Source organism: Trifolium pratense, linkage group LG2 (assembly GCF_020283565.1).
Source record: "Trifolium pratense cultivar HEN17-A07 linkage group LG2, ARS_RC_1.1, whole genome shotgun sequence".
NCBI classification, from domain to species: domain Eukaryota; kingdom Viridiplantae; phylum Streptophyta; class Magnoliopsida; order Fabales; family Fabaceae; genus Trifolium; species Trifolium pratense.
The window spans coordinates 54112712-54137756 of NC_060060.1; the positions used below are offsets into that span (position 1 = coordinate 54112712).

Here is a 25045-nt window from a genome sequence, read left to right on the forward strand (position 1 = left end):
AACAAAAAGTACACTGATCAGGACAACAATTTAAATTATGGTCATCCTAGTACTAATAACAACATAAAGGAACATGGAAAAGAAGAATATGGTGTCATTGTCGCCAATCATGAAACAAAATGGAATAAAACTGTGGAAATTAGAAGGCCAGAAAAATGCTCCAGATTAATGACAAGAGCAATTGTAATTTTAATATCATTATCTTGTGTTATAAACACAAGAGATTAATTAGTGTTCTAATTTAGTAGGTTTTTGTAAATATATAGTTATCTATAGTTATTTATATATATCATATATGGTCATGAGACTAGACTAGGATACTTTGGTTGTAAATTTTGTTTACAAAGTTGTTCAGTTAAAATAATCTTTTTAGAATTGAGAGTTTGACTTAAGTCAATCCTACAAAATTAGCTTATAAGATGAAGATTGTCTCTTACTTATAAACTCAATAAAAACCTACTCTTATCACATTCCTTCTTAACTCTTTCACACCATAAACCATTTTACTTTCTTCTGCAGTGTTGAGACTCCAGAAACATCAGCATCAAAATTACATTTAATCAATCCAGGACAAACATCATAAATGACTAAGTGCTTGTTTGGATACACGTTCTAAAGCTCAATACGTGCGTTTGCTACAGTGAAACGTGATTTGACTCAAAATTAACATGTTTGGTTTCAATTGTGTTGAATTGATTTAAGCCTCAAACTCACGTTTAATTGAAGCTAGTATTTCAAGCTTCTGCATCAACCCAAACGCAATTTTCATAATTTACTTTTGCAAGGGTATAACAAATTGAATTTATGTTTCTATTCTCGGTTGATGCGTACCTATTTTTTATTGACGTGCTTGCTATTGTGTACTATCTACTATAGGGTTAAATATATTTCTATTCTATAGTTTCCTAGAATTTCGTTTTTAATCACCGAAGATTTTTTTTGCACTTTTTAGTCTCTGAAGTTTTTTCCATCAATGTTTTTAGTTCATACTTTTAATTAAAATTTTGTAAACTTCCACATTTTTTAATGGTTTTTGGTATTCATTTTTATAATTTTATAAGAACATTTCCGATAAAAATTTAGAATTTTTTAACATAAGATATTTATGAATTTTTATGTGCCAAAAATAAAAAATTCATTATGAACTAAACATGTTTCTGTTCGTATATTTTTTTAAAAAAACATTATTATTTACTATTTTTTTTTAGTTGTCTAATGGCTAGAAATTCCATATTATGTACTTCTACTAGCTACTTTATGAATTTCTAAAAATAAATTACAAATATTTTTTTTTTTGCCATGATCCAAGTACGAGTTTCTCTTCCTTTGATCACCGGTCTCAAGACCATCCTTTTCTGTTTTTGTTGATGCTGGCTGCAATTTGAATGGCCCAACTGTTTGGGGACTTGTGCTTAAAAATCATGACAGAATTACAACTTTCAGTGCATGCAAGTGTGATGACATTGCAGTGGATCCAATTATGGCTGAAGCGTTGGGTGTTCGCTGGGCAATCCAGTTTGTCCGAGAGCAAGGTTTGCACTCTGCTTGTATTTTTTCTGATGCAGAAAATGTGGTTAACTGCATATCTAACAAGGTGAAGATTGATGCCTTAGAATTTGGTTATAAATAATGACTGTTCGGATTATAAATGTTCACAAATTCTAACTCTGACCGCAACTGATAACTGCCTTAGAATCAATGCAAATTTCTAATTTCTAATTTGTCAAAAACCATTTCACTTTAAACTCAATCTTAACTAAAAATAACTTTACATCGTGTTTTAACAATTGAGTGTTATAAGGAGGACTTGATACCTAAAGTATATAAACTAAGAAGTAAAGTGATAAAAGATGAGTAGTATTATATGAACACAAAAAAGACTGGACAAAAATATGACACAACCTTTCTCCACTCACAGCACAATTATCGAGATGTACAAAAAATATTTAAAAAAGTATAAAGTGAAACTTTGTTATATTTTTGTTAGAATATTATGTTGAAATAACAATTCTCATAAAAGATTAGAGATTCGATTTCCAGACACACGCCAAAAACTAACATTACTAACTCTAACATTGATTTAAATTAAAGTAAAAATATGCATCAACAAACTTTTTCATGCTTCCCAAGTCCTATTTCTGTATGATAATGTGCAAGCTATGAATTGGCAAAGTGATAAAACTGGAGATGGTACAACCAAAATCACACTACAATAGACTACATGATATGATACAAATCTACTAATGGAATAATAGAACAAATATCCATATTGTGCAATATCTGAATCTGATGTGAAAATAAATGCTTACAAAACCCACAAGAAATCATTATATGTTGTGAAACTAACTAACTAGCTAGTTGGTAGAAAGTTCTACGATTTGATCCCTGCAACTGTGATTGAGAAAAGACTGAAACGACTTATGCTAGAACTGACCCCAAGAACCACATTAAACTGATGGTGAAAGCCAAACTAACTAACTAGCTACCATGAAATCCCAAAACTTCCTCCAAACAATAGTTATCAATACACCCAAAATCATCAAAAAATTCTTCATCCATACCCAAATCACTTTTCTCTTTCTCCACAATAGAATCTTCAATCTCTTCCACCACCATAACTTGTTTCCCTTTCTCCTCACATTCTTCCAAAACAACAGCAGGCATATGACCCTCAAACAAAGCAACATGTCCAAACAACTTATCCTTCCTAGAAAACGTTGTCCCACAACAACATTTCCACTTACACTCATCACCACACTGTTTCATATGACTCTTCAAATCCGAAACCACTGAATATTTCTTCTTATTACAACGGTTACACGAATACATTTTCGGACAATGACTTCTCTTGAAATGATTCTTAACACAAATAACCGATTTTAAAGCCTTGAATTTCTTATGCTTCTTGTTTCTGTTACATCCTTCAAACGGACAAGAGAATAGCGTCGTCGTTCGACGACGCTGTGTTCCGTCGTTTAAAGGCTTCGCTAATGCTTCCGGCGTCTTGAATTTGTTCCCGTGTGCTCTCATATGCATCCGGAGATTCGCATCGCGTTTGAATCCTTTCCCGCAAATCTCGCAGAAATGGAGATGTTCAGCTAGTAATTCGACAGCGTCGAGTTCCACGATTTCACAATCGTCGTCGATGAGGTAGTCGTCGCAGTCGTCAACTTCATCTTTAGCTGGTTCGATCTTTGAATCGAGCTTGGAGGAGGGCGGTGGGAAGATTGAGGATCCGGGAACGGTGAGATTTTGAGAGTAAGAAACGAGGGCGGCGGCGTTGACTATGGTGTGGTGGATGGCGGAGACGATCTGGTTGGAGACGACGGTTATTTGATCGTTGGTGATAGGAGTGTTTGTGTTGATGGATTGAGATAGGAAGGTTCGTAGAGAATCGATTCTGGTTCGAACCAAGGATAGGTTCCGAAGCGGAACTTGAGGGTCGGCGGTGTTGCTATTTGGATCTTGATGCGGGTGAAGTATCTGGGTCGGGTTATTGGAATTTGGGTTTGGATTAGACATGTCTATTGTTAGTGTAAGGAAGGATATTCAACGGAAGTCGCCAGGGAAGAATTTAGAGAGATAATGGATGCAGGTAAGTGAGTGGCAAGCTGCCAAGCACTCATGTCAAAGGATTTGTATCCTCTTCGACTTAAAAATGGAAGTGAATATCACGCGGTAATTGTGTGTGTCCGTTGTAGTGTATGCAAGCCGTCTGATATTTAAGGTTGAATTGCTCATAGACCTTCATTGTTTAAAATTTGTCACACAATTTATTTTGTGTGTCCATTTATCCTCCAAATAATTATCTATATGTTACAATAATAATGACTCCCAATAATAATGAAAGAAAGAAAAAAAAAAAAAGACAAATTACGAAAAGAACAATGAATAGATATATGCTCTTTCATATTTTGCTCTAATAAAATTGCTTACAAAAGGATATATCAATACTAAAAAATGAAAAAATGAAAAATTAAATTAAAGGGGACCAACTAAAATTAAATACTCCTAAAACAAAACGGAAATTTTTCATATAATTTGTGATTGTGTTAATCCTCTAGAACTTGAAAGAGCACAACTTTTCATATATAAAAAACGTTTACAAAATTAAACATATTTGTAGTTGAGTAGTATCCTGTGTAAATGTGCAATAACCTATCCACTTTCTCACATCATGCAATTGTAATACTCATTTTGTATGTTCACTAGTCTTTAGCCCGTGCTCTCGCACGGCTCATTAATTTTTTTTTTCTTTAAAAATGTTACATCGGAAATAAAAAAAAAAAACACAATTATATTTTTTACTATATAGCATAAAAAGAAATAACAAAAAGCTACTAAAAAATTGTAACCAAAAAAAAAAAGCTACTAAAAAATAAATTTACATAATAATCCTGAGAAGATAATAACTACAAAGATGCATTCTCACCACATTCCATAATATCACATACTCAAAAAACTCATTTTAATCGGCATAATAGAAATGAAACCCGAAAAGTATCATAAAAATCAAATAAAAAAGCAAGAAGAGGTTAAAAAACATTAACCAATAAAATAATAGTTGCACTTTATTTATATTCTTTGAAATACTTCAGGATATACAACATTTATAGTGGATGTTTTCGGCTTACCGCTATCATCAGTTATAAGTATTTTTAACCCACTCTGTGATTTTACTCTAGATAAAGCTACATATAATTGACCATGAGTAAATACCGGTCTAGGAAGATACAAACCAACATGTCCTAACGTTTGCCCTTGACTTTTATTAATACTCATAGCAAAACAAACACATAACGGGAACTGTCTTCGCTGAAAACTAATAGAGACATTTGCATCAGAAGGAAACAGCCTCATGCGATGAAGATGGACTACATGACCAATATTTGTCCCAGAAGCAATACGCACTCCAATAACATGTTCTCCAAGATAAGTTACAGTGAGACGTGTACCATTACAAAGACCAGACGAAACATCAACATTTCTCAGCAACATAACAGGAACACCAACCTTTAGAATCAAACTATGATTAGATAAACCAGAACACTTAATTTCATTTAAGAACTCAGTAGTAATCCAACGATGATCAACAATAGAATCAGTGTCACTCCTTGATATTGAATCACAGCTCAAATATTCCTTAGCTTTATCAGGAATCAATGACAACACATAATCATTTACTTGCTCAACAACTTCCAATGTTGGCGCAAGAATTGCCCGATCCTCAAAGAACTTTGAAAGAGACATATTCTTGAGAATATCAGGATAAATTGCATCAACAATGTCTCCAATAGGATTCATAACATTATGAACTAAAATATCATAAGGAATCTGAACAACTGCTTCACCATCATCAACATCACCAGCCTTTCCATCACCAACATCAAGAATCCATCTAGCAAAAAGAGCCAAATTTTTATTCTCAACCTCATCAGTTGAATATTGAAGTCTCATATTTCTTGATAGTTTCAACACTCTACACTTACGCCATAAATAAGAAGAATTAATAGTGGCGTGAACAATATCACCACGAGTACCCTTGGGAACAACTGGTAATATTTGTCTAAAATCTCCACAAAAAACAACAGTTTTCCCCCCAAATAATAAATGTGAATTCCTAACATCAATATCACTCATCACATCTTGTAGTGTTCTTTCAAAGGCCTCAAAAGCAAATTTATTAATCATTGGAGCTTCATCCCAAATAATCAAACTCGCCATCATTAACAACCCAGCTTTATCACTCTTCTTTTTTATCTTGCAACACGCTTCTTTCGTTAAAACTTCTTTCGTTAAAACTAATGGCAATCCAAATTGGGAATGAGCTGTCCTACCTCCAGGAAGAAGAATAGATGCAATGCCACTAGAAGCAACATTCAAAACAATTTTACCTTCAGAACGGAGTTTATATGAAATTGTCTTCCACAAATACGTTTTACCAGTTCCACCATAACCATCAACAAAAAACATGGAACCAACACCGTTATCAACAACACTAATAATTTCTCGAAATGCAAACATTTGTTCATCATTCAAATTAGAAACGTGCTCTTCAAACAATCTCTTCATCTCATCAAGATCATATTTTAATTCATTTTCAATCAATATATTATTGAAACGACCATTATTTGAGATACGAAGTTTTGGCAAACATGTATAATCCTGGAGACTTTTTCCATTTTCCCGAAGAAAATTATCAATATCAAGCAGACAGAGTTGTTCTATATCTTCAGGTGAAATCACAAGTTCTAGAAGAAAAAAAAAAGAGTTAGATTTAAAAAAAAAAAAACCATTTTCGGATACAAAAAACATAAAACACATGAATGAACCTATCAGGATCATTTAATAGCCTCCGTTTCTGATATAAAATTCCATCCATCAAAATATCTTTCAACTTAACCCATACATTAAATGGATCACTCATTGTATTTGACGCTACTAAATTAGCAAACATCTGCCTAACAGATGATCCAGAACAAAGAAATGCAACCTCCTTAACTGCTTCTACAAACTCAAGATCATCATCCAATAAATGTAAAGCACCACAAGCTTCCCTAAATGAATCATAAACACGACCATTAACAGTTCTCAAATCATCATAGCTTGTACAACCAGTTTTAACATTCAAGAGCAACCTCAAGTAAAATAAATCTCGATTACTATGAGGCACAAAAGTCAAACGACCAATTGAAGAACCTCTCTGTCGTGGTTTCCAAAATCGTCCATCAGAATCATATGTAAACGCAGACGAAAACTGACTATAAGTTAGATGTCGACCCTGCAGATATCTTTTATTAGCCTCCATCCATGCCAGAAACATAGTAGGCCTGTTTTTATTATTTCTCAAAATGGAATTTAAATCGGAAGAGTCGCGAAAAATAATTGGTTGTTTCTGTTCCTCATGAAAAGTTAATCTAACCACCGGAGGATATCTATTATGAATACTATATCGAAAAATTCTCCATATTGATTCTGATGGACTCAAAAATCGACAATCATAATACTGCTGTATCTCATCAACACATTCATCATCCCGAAAATGTAACCTTGTGATAAGTGCCCAATTTTAGTTATATTGTATCATGAATTATGAGCACTTACCAATACTTTTATAAAGAAATCTTGATTAAAACCCCTTTTGGTGTAAATATAACATTAAATCAAAGAGGAATTAATCCCAAGGCATTTTTGTTAGGAATGGATAGAAAAGCAGGTTTTGAAGCCTTCGCTCAGCGAAGCCATAGCGAGCTACAGCGAACTAAACCAGTGGGTTAAGGGTCCATGGCGAGCTTCAGCGAGATTCAGCGAACAGGACAGCAAACTCAACGTTCGCTCAGCGAAAGTTAGCGAGAGATGGCGAGCACAACCCGGGAGGAAGGGTCTGTTAGCGAGACATAGCGAGCATCGGCGAACAAAGTGATGAGTCAAGCCTTTTGCTACGTGTCAAGAAACCCCTTGCTTAAGTAACTAGTTCGCTCAGCGAACATCATTTCGCTTAGCGAACTCCTCTGTCCTGAAAATCTATAAATAGAACTCAGAAGCCATTTTCTTAGATATATAGTTTTGTAATAGTTCAGAGATACGAGTAATATTAGTTTTAAGAGTTCTTGAAGGTGGATTCATCATTGTACTTGAGAAATCAAGAGATGTTCTTCATCCCTTTTTCTTGTAAGTTTACTTTTATCATGTCTAGCTAAATTCCTTTGTTGTTGGGATTAGATGTAGTTATTTTGTGAACATGTAGTCAATTTAATCTTAATATATGTGTTTTCTTTATCAATCATTATAAAGTGTTATCTTGTTTTGATTGTCTATTTCTAAAAGATTTGAACAACATAGACATATATTGTTTGAATCAAGAGTAAAAGATAATCACTTATTAAACTTCAATGTTTAGACATAGATGTCGAGTTTAGTAATCGCGTCAAATATCAGATCTTAATGCTATTATGTCGATTAATGATTCGAGACATCGAATGTTGATAGATATAATAGATTTCACGGCGTAATCCGGACACGGATACGTTCGATGTGTGATATGTGATAATAATGATTGGTAAATGAAATATATATAGTGAGGTTGATTGATACATGCTAGCAAGATAATGAATCTAGTTCCGACAACTTTTTATTATCCGAAAGTTTAAATCCTTTTATCCAATCGCACTTTTATGTTCTCAAAACAAATCTTACAAAAACCCATACTTAAAATCATGGAAATTGCAAATCAATCTTTGATATCACACTAGTCTCTGTGGATACGATATAACGAAAATACTTGCTTTTGTACTTTCATCAAATGGCGCCGTTGCCGGGGACTGGCGTTTGATATTGATAATTTTGATTATGATTTCTGTCGTTTTAAGCAATTTTGTACTTTTTTATTATTTATTATCCTTTGTGCACGCTAACTTGTCTGGTTAGATTGTTGTCCTGTTTATGCGAGGAAAGATTTCTGCAGAGAATTTACTTTTTGATCCAGAAATCGAAAGAACAGCAAGGAGAAAACAGCTAGCCAAACAAAAGAAGCTGCAAGAAGGAACTTCAACTTCTATTTCTTCAGCATCCTCAATCTCCGAAGAGATGGCTGACGATCCACCACGTAACGAAGGTGCCGGTATAAGGCCATGTCACAACAGTCCACGGAGACTTGCTCATCTTGCAAGGCCTCCAAGAGGTGCAAGACAAACGGAGATGAAAACCGGACTCTTGCAATTGTTATATGCTAACCCTTTTACAGGTTTGTCACATGAAGATCCGTACAACCATTTGGTCAAATTCTATGAAATTGCCGGTTCACTTGGTGCTCCTGAAGCGGAGGAGGAAGCGGTGTTCATGAGAATGTTTCCACATTCATTGATAGGAAAGGCCAAAGATTGGTACCTTGATTTACCAGCTCAAGTTATGACAAATTGGAATACCTTGGAAGAGAAGTTTCTTGATCGGTTCTTTCCACATCATAAATTCATGGAGTCAAAGACATCAATCGCGGTGTTTTCTCAAGGCTCCAATGAGACTCTATGTGAAGCATGGGATCGATACAAAGCAATGCTGCGTAAATGCCCTAATCATGGATTTGATGAACTAACCCAAATTCATATTTTTAGAAATGGTCTTTTGCAGGATTCAAAGCTCCTTTTAGATGCAACAGCAGGTGGTTCTCTTTTATCATTAAGTGCTGCAGATGCTACGACTATCATTAAGAAAATGTCACTTAGTGATCGACAAAGTGAACGCAGCAAAACTCAAAGGAAGCCTGGGATTCTTGAACTTGATCCGTCAGATGCTGTATTGGCTCAAAATAAACTTCTTACCAACACAGTGGAGGAGTTATCCAAACAAATGTCAAAATTGATGACTCTTCAAGAAGTGTCAACTAAAGCTAAACAGGTTGCAGCGTGTGAATTGTGTACCGGAGATCATCCTACAGGTCATTGTCCTCCGACTAATGAGGAAGTGAATTTCATGGGAGCTCAACAAAGGCAAGGTCAGTACCAAAATACTGGCTATCAAAGAGGTAACAATTCAAACTATGGCCAAGGTTGGAGACAAGATGTTGGTTCATCAAATAGGCAAAGACAGTATGAAAATTACAGTCAACCACCTCCACAACAGTCTCAACAAGCAAACTTAGAAGAGACTTTGAAATCGTTCATAGAGATGCAGACAAAGCATAACCAACAACAACACCAACAAATGCAGACATACCAACGAGGGAATGACGCGGTGTTAAGAAATCTTGAAACTCAGATTGGTCAAATAGCAAGAGAAATGGCCAATAACAAGAATCAAGGAGGATCATTTGCAGCAAATACCGAACCAAATCCAAAAGAGCAATGTAAGTCTGTCACAACTCGAAGTGGTAAGGAGGTAGGCAAGGGAATCGGTGACAATTTGAAAACTGAAGAGGAGGTCTTGACAAGAAAAGAAAAAGAGGGAGTAGAAGTAAGTGAGAAGGAAGTTGAAGAAAATAATGAGGGAGATTTAGTTGAAAATCAAAAAAATGAAAAAAATGAAAAAGAAGAAGAGCTTGAGGGAGAAGTAAGTGAGGAGAAGAGGAAAAAGAAACAAAAGGCAAGAGAAGAGAAAAGTATTCAGAAAAATCCACCTGTTCAACACTTACCATATCCACATGCTCCATCAAAGAAAGACAAGGAAAGGCAATATGCAAGGTTTCTCGACATATTAAAAAGATTGACACAAAAAGAAAGAAAAAGAAAAATTTGAAAGAAAAAAAAGTGTCATTGTAAAGAAAGAAAAGAATCACCAATGAAATAGGGGAGAAAGGAAAGAAAGGGAGTAAATGAATGCGAAATTTTAGATGAATTTGAAGTTCTGTAAGCTTTGTTATTGCTCTCTTATCCTTAAGGCCTTTTGAAATCCAAAGAAAAACAATGATTTTTTGTAGCCCAGCCCCGTTACAAGCTTAATAAAGTCCTTAGTGATCCACGATTGACGACATGTTTTGTGACATTGCTCTGATAAATGTTTGAATTGAATTGCTGCATGCACTTTGTTTGGATTGAGTGAAACACTTACCTTTGAGTGATATATTGGTGAGAAATTTTTGATAACACTTGAGTCTTGATTGTTTGATAAAAATGTGGAGAATTTTGCTTAGACATAGCAATCAATTCATGATCATGCTTTGTTCTTTTGAAAGTTTTAAAGAATAGTCTTGAGTAGGCATTGTTTTGCTCATGCTTAGGAAAAGAAATTTCAAAAACTTTGATTGATTACAAACCTTTCCTGAGATTTAAAATTTTGAGCTTGTTGAAATATTACCTTTTGTTTGAGGACAAACAAAGTCCTAAGTTGGGGAGATTTGATAAGTGCCCAATTTTAGTTATATTGTATCATGAATTATGAGCACTTACCAATACTTTTATAAAGAAATCTTGATTAAAACCCCTTTTGGTGTAAATATAACATTAAATCAAAGAGGAATTAATCCCAAGGCATTTTTGTTAGGAATGGCTAGAAAAGCAGGTTTTGAAGCCTTCGCTCAGCGAAGCCATAGCGAGCTACAGCGAACTAAACCAGTGGGTTAAGGGTCCATGGCGAGCTTCAGCGAGATTCAGCGAACAGGACAGCAAACTCAACGTTCGCTCAGCGAAAGTTAGCGAGAGATGGCGAGCACAACCCGGGAGGAAGGGTCTGTTAGCGAGACATAGCGAGCATCGGCGAACAAAGTGATGAGTCAAGCCTTTTGCTACGTGTCAAGAAACCCCTTGCTTAAGTAACTAGTTCGCTCATCGAACATCATTTCGCTTAGCGAACTCCTCTGTCCTGAAAATCTATAAATAGAACTCAGAAGCCATTTTCTTAGATATATAGTTTTGTAATAGTTCAGAGATACGAGTAATATTAGTTTTAAGAGTTCTTGAAGGTGGATTCATCATTGTACTTGAGAAATCAAGAGATGTTCTTCATCCCTTTTTCTTGTAAGTTTACTTTTATCATGTCTAGCTAAATTCCTTTGTTGTTGGGATTAGATGTAGTTATTTTGTGAACATGTAGTCAATTTAATCTTAATATATGTGTTTTCTTTATCAATCATTATAAAGTGTTATCTTGTTTTGATTGTCTATTTCTAAAAGATTTGAACAACATAGACATATATTGTTTGAATCAAGAGTAAAAGATAATCACTTATTAAACTTCAATGTTTAGACATAGATGTCGAGTTTAGTAATCGCGTCAAATATCAGATCTTAATGCTATTATGTCGATTAATGATTCGAGACATCGAATGTTGATAGATATAATAGATTTCACGGCGTAATCCGGACACGGATACGTTCGATGTGTGATATGTGATAATAATGATTGGTAAATGAAATATATATAGTGAGGTTGATTGATACATGCTAGCAAGATAATGAATCTAGTTCCGACAACTTTTTATTATCCGAAAGTTTAAATCCTTTTATCCAATCGCACTTTTATGTTCTCAAAACAAATCTTACAAAAACCCATACTTAAAATCATGGAAATTGCAAATCAATCTTTGATATCACACTAGTCTCTGTGGATACGATATAACGAAAATACTTGCTTTTGTACTTTCATCACCTTGCAGTGACACGATCCACGCCTTTGTTAATGTATTTGAATAAATACTTGATACAATTAGACTTATTGCAATATTCAATATTAACATGGGCTTGGTATTTCATAAGAAGCCTTGGATTATAAGGCACAACGCTTCGATTATCCAGCAATATCTCTCTTTTTATCACTGTTTGACCCATATCCCTCCGCCTATAAATAGGATATCCAGAAGCATCAAAGGACGTGCGAGAAATAAACTTTTTAGGGTAGAACTTCGAACAATGATTATCCTTCATACATGGGGAGGCTTCATATGAAATACCACATGGACCATGAATCATAAAATTCGATACAGCTGCATATAATTTTGGAAACAAATTCTTGTCTGGTAATTCAGCACAAATAACAGAATCAATCGACTCAGAAGAATGAAGCTTATCACGAGAATCCAACCATAATAGAATATGAGCATGTGGAAGACCTCTTTATTGAAATTCAATTGTATACATACCTATATATAAATAAATATAATATGATCAAAATAAATACATTAAAACACAATCAAAACTAATCAATAAAAAAATAAATAAAATAAAATTGAACTACAAAATCATATATCACTTACTCGCAGTAACTCTTCCAAAAAACAGTCCTTTCCGAAAATCAGTCATCATTTCATTCAATTTTATCTGAAACACACGACAACTAATATCTGGTCTATATACTGCATAATTTCGAGATTTATTCAAATGACGTTGAATTTCAGGCCATTTTGGGTTACAAGTAAACGTCAAAAACAAATCCGGATAACCAATCTTTTTACAAATAGCCATTGCATCTTGACAATTATTAAACATGTAACGTCTTCCTCCAGTAAAAGATGATGGCAAAATAATCCGGGAACCAATAGAAGATGCATCAACATCACCACGACTTACTGCTTCTTCTATTCCATCCAAAAAGTCGGATCGAATTTTCGGTTGATTTTGTTTTATAAATGATAGTCTTTGAGGCTCAATCATAGAATATAAATCAACCACAAATTGTTGAAACAATCTTCGACTTTTAAGAATAATAGTATCCTCTAAGTTTCTCTCCATCAATCGATATGCAATAAATGCACGCATAGATACACGAATACGTTTTTTTTTTTGAAGATGTAGTGGTCAAAGAATTAAGAGGAATATTTTCTTGATACTGGTCTTCACCAAATGGAAATAATAAAGGATACTGCAATGGTAAATATTTTGGATGCGTCTCATGTATCCTTTTTAAAAGCCCGCCAGTTTTATGAACAACTATATCCCTACCATCCTCATCATCTCCTATATCTCCAACAACCAATGCAGCAACTTCATCAAGAGAGGGAACATTATATGTGCGAGGATCATGTTGTCTACTACGAAATAAACGCAAATAAATCGGAATGGCTTGATCAATCTGAATAAAATCACGGATCATTCTAAAACCCTCAACCAGTAAATTGTTCCCATCTAATGATTCTAAAATTTCCTGAACCAGTACAGGATCAAGAGGATTTTCCGACTCAAACGATCTGCATATCAACGTACAAACTCCATTAGAATGCACAACAAAATAAAACCAGAATAATAATCACACAAATTCATTTAACAAACAATGAACAAACCTGAAATGAGATAAACGATTGTGAACCTCGTTCTGGGTATCATAAATATAGAGCTAAGCAAACTTTGGACGTTGACCAGGAGATAGAACCAATGATCCAATTTGATGATAATTCTGCCCAGAGATAACAAAATTTGGAGGCCCAGGAGCAGAATCTGATTCAATCTTTCCTCCAATTGAGGTAAACGAAAACATATTATTATATGGCCTAATATTCAACAAAAAATTTGAACTCTTTGGATGAAAACCATTGAAAAGACTTCGCAACAATGGGGGAGGTTCAATCATTGAAGGAAGAGTCACCTTCCCCTTCTTACAACAGAGTGAAATCTTAAGGTGTGGTTTTCCTTTATGTTTATCAGCCCTTTCGAGATACCAAATAAGAGCACAACAATCAACACAACAAACATCCATGTCACCAATATCCATATAATCTATATTTAAACAATAAAATATAAAATCAGATATAGCAACAAAATAAATACAGGAAAGCTCAATCAAACGAATAAATACCTTGGACTTCACTTGATCGGAAGATTACAATATTTGAATCATCATACTGAATATGATACTGATTTTCAAACAAATCATCATACTTCACTTGATCAGGTACATTGCATTTGGTACAATGAAAAGCTCCAATATACTCTTCGAAAACCTTATTGCACTTACAAATTGGATACCACCAAGGATCCATACCAACAATATCAAGCATTCTTGCATTAACAATGAAAGTACCAAGCTCTGGATCAGATTTCAATTGAGCAATATTTTTCACAGCATAACCCCTAAGAAAATGAAGCTTTTGAGAAAGAAGTGACTGTCCAGCCGAACGAAGAAGACCACCATAGTTTCTGCTACCAGTGAGAAATAAAAGCAACCTACACATAAATTTAATCCATAACCATAATTGAATGCAGATACATACTAACACAGCTCTAAGCAAGTTCCCAAAAAATGAAAAACTCACCCATTCCTAAAGTTTATCACTTCAGCAGCATCTGGATTAACATGAATCTTAGTGATATTTTCAACACCCTCCACCAATGTACCACCTGAATCACATTACAAATTCAGCAAAACACCAAAACAAATACAGCTGAAACAAAAACGCATCAAAAGATTAGGAAATAACCTTGGACAAAATGAATCTTGACAAATTGCAAAGCAACTATAGGTAAACCATCAGCTACAAACTTCACAAGCCTCTGAAATTTATCAGCAAGTTCACCAGATAGCTCACAAACAAATGATTTCCTACACCAACCCATCAAAAAATCACACAATAGCTTCAAACACGAATACAACGCAAGAAACAACCACACACAGAAAAAAATTAAAGAAAAAACCTCACACCTTTGATCATTTAGCTTAAAAGTTACAGATCTAGAAACTCTTCCATCACCATAGAAATCCTTGTTATGTTGAACATTTGTAACAACTCCAACAACATCTGAATTTAAACAAAAACATGATCACATAAACAAAACGAAAATACGAAAAAAAATGTATCCAAAACAACAAAGAACATAACAAAAAATAACACACTCACCAACCAAATACTGATAACACTTCCTATTCTCTCTTTTCCTAAGAACATCCTCAGCAGAAATTAATGACAACCCATAAGTTGGAATGAAACAATTACCAGATGGTTCCACCTTAGAATACTCATTAAACTCAAACCGAAACCTATGAAAAGTTGAGAGAACACAACCAATGTTGAATCTGACAGAAAGTGATGACATCTTATACACTCTTCCCTCAATAATCTGATCATCAAACATAGAAACAACATCTTTTGGTATAAGAGCTTCAATCTTGTGACCCTATCATGAAGACAACGCAAAAAATCAAAAATCACAACGAAATACAATAAAGATGAAAAAAATCATAATGTCCAGTTAATACATACTTATTTCACAATAGATCTAGACAAAACAACTTACATGTTTATCAATCAGAATCATTCCAGCAGAATCAAACATCCCAGCATCTAAAGAGCTAGGAACACTCCATTTCCTTAGAACTCTGACCTCAAAAACTCCATTCGGGTTAGACAACTTAACGCCTATGACAGGATCAAAACACTTCTCCCTAACCAAGTCCATGATTCTTGAACTTTCGGAAACTACAACAAAGGAAACGCAAGAATCAAATGATGAAAGGATAAAAAGACAGCTAAACAAACCGAAGCTCTATCAGCACACAACCCATCGCATCATAACATAACATAAGAGACAGATTACCACTGATAAATGACAAATGTTAAACACAAAAGTAGTACACACTCACCTGTGATATTGGAAAGAACAACTACACACTACAACCCCTAAGAACTCATTATATAAGCAAACCCAACTTTGAAAGAAACCATGACATCATCAAATACAATAAACAGTGTAAGTTGAAAAGTTGGCCTTAACATTTACACACACAACTCTTCTTTTTATCCATTAAAAGACACAAAAGAAACTTCTTTTCTAATACATTAAACTACTATATTAGAAAATGAATAGTATCTTAATGATAAAAATACTAAAAAAAAAAGAAAAAGAAAAAATCAGATACTTCATTCAATAAGCACACACGTGTACTTTGGCCAACAAATACAAATCAGACAAAAATAAATTGACACAAAATCAAAGAAAAGGACAGACATACCACTCAACAATACACACAAAAAAACCAAAACAGTGTCTGATCAATCAGACAGCCCAGATCATCCTGATCCATCAGATTCCAACGCCTGCGCCACACTGGATTACAACCTGGAGAGAGAAAAATTTGCTTTTTAAAAGTTGGACACGTGTCACACAATGGTTGGCTGGGCGTGATTTTTGTTCATTTAATACTTTGAACTCAATTATTTCGTTGTAAATTAATTTTTTATTTTTTTATTTTTATACCAAAATTCATAATTTTTTTTTGTCTACAAATAGAGACTTGGTTCGTTTGATTTGGACACAGAAAAAAAAACGCAATTTTTCACTACCTTAATCTCATTTTTTGTGTACTAAATACGTTACTTGTGTGTTGTAATTTAACACGCACCACTCAACCAACTCACTGAAACCATTATACCAGGAAAATAGTAGATAATATTCTAGAACTTTTGGTATATTTTATGAAATTTTTGGAGACCTGAAACTATTTTTAGTTAATTAAATGAGATAAAACGGTAATTAAAAACTAATGTTTGCTTCTGAAACCATTTTACTGGTAGAATGGTTGCACATAGTTATATTCTGAAACCATTTTACTGGTAGAATGGTTTCAATGAGTAATTTATTAATTGTGTTTGCTTCTGAAACCATTTATCTGGTACAATGATTTCAGAGAGTTGTAATCTGAAACCATTTTGCTGGTAGAATGGTTTCAGTAAGTTGATTATTAGTTATTTGCTTCTGAAACCATTTAGCTTGTAGAATGGTTGCACATAGTTGTATTCTGAAACCATTTTACTGGTAGAATGATTTCAGTGAGTAATTTATTAATTGTGTTTGCTTCTGAAACCATTTATCTGGTACAATGGTTTCAGAGAGTTGTAATCTGAAACCATTTTACTGGTAGAATGGTTTCAGTGAGTTGATGTAAGGTAGTGAAAAATGAGATTAAGGTAGTGAAAAATTGGGTTTTTTTTTCTGTGTCCAAATCAAACGAACCAAGTCTCTATTTGTAGAGAAAAAAAATTATGAATTTTGGTATAAAAAAAATAAATAAAAAATTAATTTACAACGAAATAATTGAGTTCAAAATATTAAATGGAAAAAAATCACGCCCAGCCAATCAGACAGCGACACATGTCCTGCTTTTAAAAAGTAGATTCTTCTCTCTCCAGGGTGTAATCCAGTGTAGTGCACGCGCTGGAATCGGATGGATTCGGATGATCTGGGCTGTCTGATTGATCAGACAGTCTTGATGAGATCAGATCTTGGCTGTCTGATGGAAATCAACAGCCTGTAACCATGGTACTGTGGTACACGCGCGACACTGGATCCGCGTCCATTGATGGTAATTTGGTTAATTAATTAAAAAGAATGGGTATTTTGGTCCAACTGAAAAGGTGCACCTTGCTAACTTAGACCCAACTGGGTCTAAGTTAGCAGCCCCCATATATATATATATATATATATATATATATATATATATAGGGTTTTGCTAACGTACACCCGCTTATTTTTAAGAAGGTGTGTGTTAGCAAGTTATAACTAAAAAATAGTTAAATACACCCTAAGGTGCATGTTGCTAATGCACACCTTCTAAAAAATAAGTGGGTGTACGTTAGCAACTCCTATAGGCATTTGCTATAATACACCTACTTAATTTTTAGAAAGTGTGTGTTAGCAAATGATAACTAAAAAGTAGTTAAATACACCTTAAGGTATATGTTGCTAATGCACACCTTCATAAAAAATAGTGGGTGTGCATTAGCAAATCCCATATATATATATATATATATATATATATATATATATATAAAATAATACAAAATTATTTACTTAAATTTTTAAGAACCTAACTTTACATTAATAATTCTAAACAGTAAATTTGTACTTGTATTTAAAATCCTATGATTAACTTTAAGTTTACAAAAAACAAAATTATACATAATTTACGTGCTACCAAAAAATAGACATCTCTAAAAGTATAAGGTAATTGAGAATCTCTAATAAAATACATCCAAGATTTTCCAAAAAAAAAAAAAAATCCATTTGAATAAATTAAAAATAGTACCCAACAAAAGAATCTTTATCAAAAAAATTAACAAATAAAAAAGATTGGAAATTGTTAAATAAAATTGGAATAATTTCGGCTGAACCCTAGAAGTGCAACACAGGTGCACCCAAAAAAAAAAATTAAAAATTAAAAAAATATATAAATTAATAAAAAAAAAACACTAAAAACCAAAAATGTAAAAATCAAGATGCTACCAAAACTCAGTAAAAAAAAAAAAACAATAAAATAAAGATGTGCCAATCATACTTAACATGTAACAATGGAAAATAAAATTAAAGAACTAAAAAATGGTAACAAACTAATAAAAAAATTAGGATTTATTCATGAATTATCAATTATAAAAGAATAAACATGGAACAGTTTCCAAAATCACCTTAAATCCAGGAAAAAAATATTTTTAGACAATGATTTTTTTTAAGCATTAATATCTTTCAAACAATTTATAAAATAACCTTGTAAAACAAAATAAAACAAAATATAAATAAAGATGTGTCAGTGATACTTATCACGTATCAAACGAAAATAATATCAAATAACTAAACAACAATAACAAACAAAACAAAAAAATTAGGATTCATTCATGAATTATCAATTATAAAAGAAAAAAGATCTAATAGATCGCAAAATAAAATTAAATCCAGGATAAAAAAATTATGATGTTGATTTTTTTTTTTTCCTTTTTCTTTTTAAGTCTTAATGTCTTTTAAACAATTTATAAAATAACCTTGATTTCACAACAAATTTCATCCAGATGATTTTTTTTTTCTCTTTAACTTTGAGTGCTCCTGAAACACATTTTTTTTGTTGTCACTCCTTGTGACCTATTTCCTATTTCCTATTATTGAAAATCTGTACTCTTTGCATTAGTCTTATACCAGATATAGTTGATTAATATCCATGGACTCAGCTGGACCAATATTTACTCCCCTGAACATAGCCATAGCTTGTTACAAAATATCACGATAAAAAAAAAGAGGCCCATCCAATGTGAAAAGGCATCGTTGATCAATACGTCCTAAGTATCAATAGTCAACAATACAAAAAATAAACAACTACTACATGTCATCATAGAGATAAAAATAAAAAAGCACTAAAAATTCAACCACCAATCTAACAGTGAGCGAATACACCAAGCTTTTATAATACATAAAGTCCCAACACCTTAAGACTGAAAACATATAACATACAATAGATACCACTACACATATCAAATACACCATTAAACTAACCCATCACTTGACAGATACAAATCTAATACATAACAACACACGAAATACATAAGTACCGACACTTAACTTGACCAACAACACAACAACTGATACAATCCAGACATCTAAACATATAAACTTGCAAATCTAATACAAAGCATCATTAATACTTAAGCATAAAGAGATCTCATTCTTTCTTGATCTTCACTTTTTTCAGACGAATACTACGTTTTGGCTTAGCAGCTCCATCAAATGCCTTAGACAGATTCCTCTTCACCACAAAAGCAGCATCAGGGTCATCATCATCAGCCTCACAAGCATCAGGTGGATTGACAATAAGATCTTTGAGAAACTGATCAACATCTTCAGCACCTTCAACACTGCGACAATCATCACTCACACCATCTGATTCAAGATCAATTATAGGAGACAACCTCTGAAACAACAACAAATTAGTTAACCAACATGAGTTAGTAAATCCAACCACAAAAAACAAATCATATTTATCTAGAAAACCTCAACATATGCAAAAAAGACACCAACCTTTGGAGTAGAGAAACCAATATCAGCCAAGAACTTTTCAACAATAACAGGATCCATACAAACTCTCTTTACCCTGAATGAACCATCATCCACAGCAGATGGCTTACCAGACTTAGAAACAACAAACAACATCCTTTTCCCAACCAAACTGTCAAACTCCATGGGATGTGGTCCAACATTTTTGCCCTGCAACACAGATAACTAACATTAAACCATGAAAAAAGCAGCCCAAAACCAATAAACCTTGCGAAATAAATTCCACCTTTGATTGAGCAACAAAAAACGCACAAGATTTCTCAACAATATAGCTCATCTCAGAATCAAACAATACAAACACACAGGAAGAATCACCATCAGCAACCTCAAACTTGACCCTAAACCTACAGAAAAGCAAACAAAACAAACAACCACAACACCAAAAAAAAATTAAAATAAGAAAACAATAAATTTCAGCATGCAAATAACCAATAAGAAATTCCACATGAAGCAAAGATAAGTAAACGACCTTGGTATGACATGAAAAACATGCCTATCACATGAACTGCAAAAATATGTCCCAGAATCAACAACAACAGCCCTGTGACATTTACATGCTGGATACCACCAATTATGTCCATCAACCACACCAACAACCTCACCACACACCACAAACACACCATCATCAACCACATCACCTAGCTCAGCAATAGTCTTCTTGGGATGCATACGAAGAAATTCCTCCTCAAAAGGAGGCTTAGGGGGTTCTCCAATCAAAGGAACATCAGCATCACAATCAATACCATGGACATCAATACTGGATTAAAACAAACAAATCCAAGAAAACAAATATAGTCAAAACAAACACCACACAACAACCCTACACAAAGATGCAATAACAACACTAACGCATAAACTTAAAATTAATCCAGCAACCTATTTTTAAAAGACTCAACTTCAGGAATATCAGGATTGATCATCAACCTTGTAGCATTCATAACATTCTGGATAGAAGCCTTTTCTGCAATAGACAAAGAAACAACAACCATAACATCACAAATCATTCACAAACAAATAACTCAAAAATAATCCCAAAACCCACCTCTGAAAATCTTCACTTTCATATACTGAACAACAACAATAGGCAAACCAGGACTGAATTTGCCAATTTTCTTGTTCAATTCATCCACATATTCACCGAACAAAGCACAATCACATTTACCACTGATAAGCAAACAAACAAAAAAACATCAACTACAGAACTAACAACTAACATAAACATCAATTCATCCAATAAATAGACCAAATTATAAACAAAACACACTTACGTGTGATCAGTTAACTCAATAGTAACCATTTTAGTGATCTTGCCATCCCTAATATACTCACGTTCAGCATGTATCCCAGTCATTACACCAATCACATCTGAACAACAACAGAATAACAAAGGAATCATACACAGATTACAAAATAAAACAAACAAATAACACAAAATCCATAAACAACAACTCACCGACGAGAAAATCATAATCACGACTATGAGAAGAAATTTCACCTATATTAGTGAAACTTAAGCCAAACTGAGATATACCAGAACTCTCACACGACCTGACCTTTGTCCTACTTTGGAAGCCAATCTTATAAGGATGAAGAGTGGTACGATACACACCATTTTCAGAAAGCACAAAAAACCCAGAAATCTCATATACCCCACCCTCTTCAAGCTTCGAATCAAACAAACCAATAAGTTGCTTCCTAACAAAAGCATGAATCTTTCCACCCTACAAATTAACCAAACAAATTGTTACAAATACATCAGTTTGCACACATATAAGCAAGAATCAACAAATACGAACATAATCCAGGCAACCAGAAACAACCAGAAAACCATACACTCGTAAGAAAAAACAAACACATATCATATAAGAAACATAACAAACAACAAACACAAAACAACAAACACCCACCTTCTCATCACCCAGAACCATCTTAAGAGAACTGGTTTCATTCGGATTCATGAAAGCAGGCACCTTCCACAGACGAAGCACCCTCACCTTAATTGTACCGACCTCCCTACCGGGGGATATCCCAGCAACATCCTCAAATTTTCCTTCCATCTTCATCCTATCGTTGAACACCATGACTCTACAACAAACAATACCCGCAACTCCCAACTTCTGCACTACAACTATCACCAATTCCCAATTTATAGACGAGTAAATCTCCACTTTAGAGGGAAAAGGTCTCCAATTCAAATTTCAAATAACCCTAATCCTGATTGGAGGGAAATTATAATCAACCAAACAAACCTTCACCAGAACGACCTCCCCAAGTTGAAACCACGACCGGAATCGATGAGAATCAAATAAGGATGAAAATCGTCCATGTTCAATGAATTCCCCTTCTCCGAACATTAGACGAGCAGGCTATTTCGAAGTAGCTGCGCCATTAAAAATAAAAAAACAAAAAACAAAAACAGCGTATCAAAGGATAACCAGTGTCCCTCAAACAGTACACCATGGACCACAATATACCATCCTACGTGGCATAGCTCAAACAAATCTACAGTATCCAAAAACCATAATCTTTGTGTCAAGTATATGGATTCTTTAATCTATCAACCTCTTTGTACTGAAATGTGTTTCTTGCTCAAAGGAACTTCAACAAGCTAAGTATCATCGTTTCAAACTCTCATTTTTTTGCGTTATGAGTATATTTTAAAGATTACATAAATTCATTAGTGTGTGTTTCTATATATATATAGTTACATTCCCAAGCATGCGACTCAATGCTTAAGAAATTGATATACATAGGTATGAGATAATTGTCTTTCATTTAAGTTTGTAAATTATAATTGTTTGATTGCTCTTATGATCTTATAAGACATCATATCTAATAACTTTTTAAATTATCTCTATCTTTTTTCAGGTTGAAAATGGTCATTTAGTGTTTTGTTCCACAGTTGCAAGCTTTAAGTAATTGTTAGAATATTGTGTTTATTTTCAATTTTCAAATCTATTTATCTATCTTCTATCTATTAAGCAAGCATTGTGATGATTTAACACCTCTAAAAAATTTCATGCAACTTCTTATTCTAGGTGAATAAATAAATAATATAACTTTTACAATTCTACAACTTTCTATCTATCTATCTATAATAAAAAAAAATTGATTTTGGATCATCATCGCTTTATTCAAACAACTATTTGATGATACTCTTCAAATTTTTCATTGGCTTTTCTTATAGGATTGAAGCTGAAGTCACTATATATTTAGATTAACCAAATCTTTTTCCATTATTTTATTTCATAATATTGTGGATATTACATTGTATATGTGCTAAAACTTTCCGGTAAAAAAAAATAAGTGCTAAAACTACAACCGTCTTTATGTTCTACATTTTTCATTCATAATCATTATGAATTATGTCTTCTAATAATTGTGGATTATGTTTTTCTATAATGGAGTTATGTGTGCAGTCAAAATCAACATGCATTTTTTGGAGCTAGATATATGACCAATAACATGTATGTGACGGTTCGTCTTCAACAAGCTGTGTATTTTACTCTTGGTTATTTTGAAGCCTCCATATTTTTGCCTATGTAGCATGCTTTAGAGAAAATTTTCTCTAGCTATATTTAAACATTACTCTAAAATTTATTTTGTGTCCATTCATCATCCAAATCATTGGTCTTGAGACTAACATAAATTACATCTAGGCAGATTATAATGGGTTTAAAACAAATGCAAATATTGTAAAAAATAAAATGCAAGTAACATAATATTACGTTTATATATGGTATATTATATCTATGCATATATACCTTGGAAGTATTGCAAATTAATAAGTAACAAATAATGTAAATTAATGGTGCTAAAATAAAAAAAGAGGATCAAAATTATAAAAGAAAAAAAATGAAAATACGTCACTAAAGTATGTATATATAAATTATATGTATGCTCAACATAAAAAATATACTATGTATATATAATGACATTTACTATTCTTATTCATTATTCAAAGGTTACATATTATTCACCTTCTATTAGAATGAAATAACTTTTTGCATTGAATACCTTATGGGTTGATGGTTACATTTCAAGTATTGGTTTTTGTGGTGGTTGATGAGTCAATCTCTTGAATATCAGGTATGTTACTCAATGATTAAAAAATTATATTAGTTTACATATATGTCTTTTATTGTTTATAAATTTCAATTTTTTATGCGTTCTCAAAATCTTTCAAGACATCAACTCTAATAATTTTCATGTGTAACCAGGTTACTGGATTTATAAATTGTATCCTTTATATTGCTTTTATGATCTTGCAAGGCTACAATTCGATCTAATAATTTTTTGTGCATAATATTTTGAGAATATGATTTAAGAGTACTGCTCTATATTATAAAATAAAAAAAGTACCCCTCTATAAAAAAAGAGTATTGCATTCTAATAAGCACTACTAAACTATACTGAAAACCCGAATAAAAATTATTCGATAGCAAAAGACAAAAAAAATGAGGGGACAAAAAAAATCATTAAAAAAAATGAAAGATAAAAAAAATGAATTAAGCATAGTAAAAAGAAGATAAATAAAACCGCTAGCTAAAAACATTATGAAAATTTTTGACCAATAAAATATGGGATATAAATATTCTACCAAGTGAATGTTTGAGAAGAAACTTCAATAGAAACAATTTATTATCAGAACAAGAATCGTCTTTTTTATAAATCTGAGAGACCTTAAATTGTGTGAAGGGGTAGAGTAAATAGTTATAATTTTTCAAGATTAAGATGAAAAATCATCAACTATATAAATTGTTGATGCTCATACGTCAAAATAAATTTTAGAAATTGTAGAAATTGTAGATATT

At 33.1% G+C, this 25045-nt stretch overlaps 2 protein-coding genes and 1 pseudogene across 2 annotated transcripts; all 3 read right to left on the reverse strand.

The window, feature by feature from the left end:
• Positions 1-1422: 1422 nt before the first annotated feature.
• On the reverse strand, positions 1423-3688 carry LOC123906257 (protein SENSITIVE TO PROTON RHIZOTOXICITY 1-like). Its single transcript, XM_045956124.1, has one exon. It carries the CDS (start codon positions 3520-3522, stop codon positions 2479-2481), a length of 1044 nt encoding a protein of 347 aa, XP_045812080.1. The 5' UTR covers positions 3523-3688; the 3' UTR covers positions 1423-2478.
• An 887-nt stretch (positions 3689-4575) lies between these two features.
• LOC123904944 lies at positions 4576-15815 on the reverse strand (annotated as a pseudogene).
• Positions 15816-19603: 3788 nt separating this feature from the next.
• On the reverse strand, positions 19604-22742 carry LOC123904946 (replication protein A 70 kDa DNA-binding subunit C-like). The gene is made up of 9 exons (XM_045954550.1): positions 22139-22742; positions 21685-21952; positions 21500-21596; positions 21274-21395; positions 21108-21192; positions 20701-20988; positions 20458-20575; positions 20196-20381; positions 19604-20088 (listed from the first exon to the last, which is right to left on the reverse strand). The coding sequence occupies exons 1-9, from the start codon at positions 22310-22312 to the stop codon at positions 19840-19842; spliced, it is 1587 nt and encodes a 528-aa protein (XP_045810506.1). The 5' UTR covers positions 22313-22742; the 3' UTR covers positions 19604-19839.
• Between the last annotated feature and the right edge of the window lie 2303 nt (positions 22743-25045).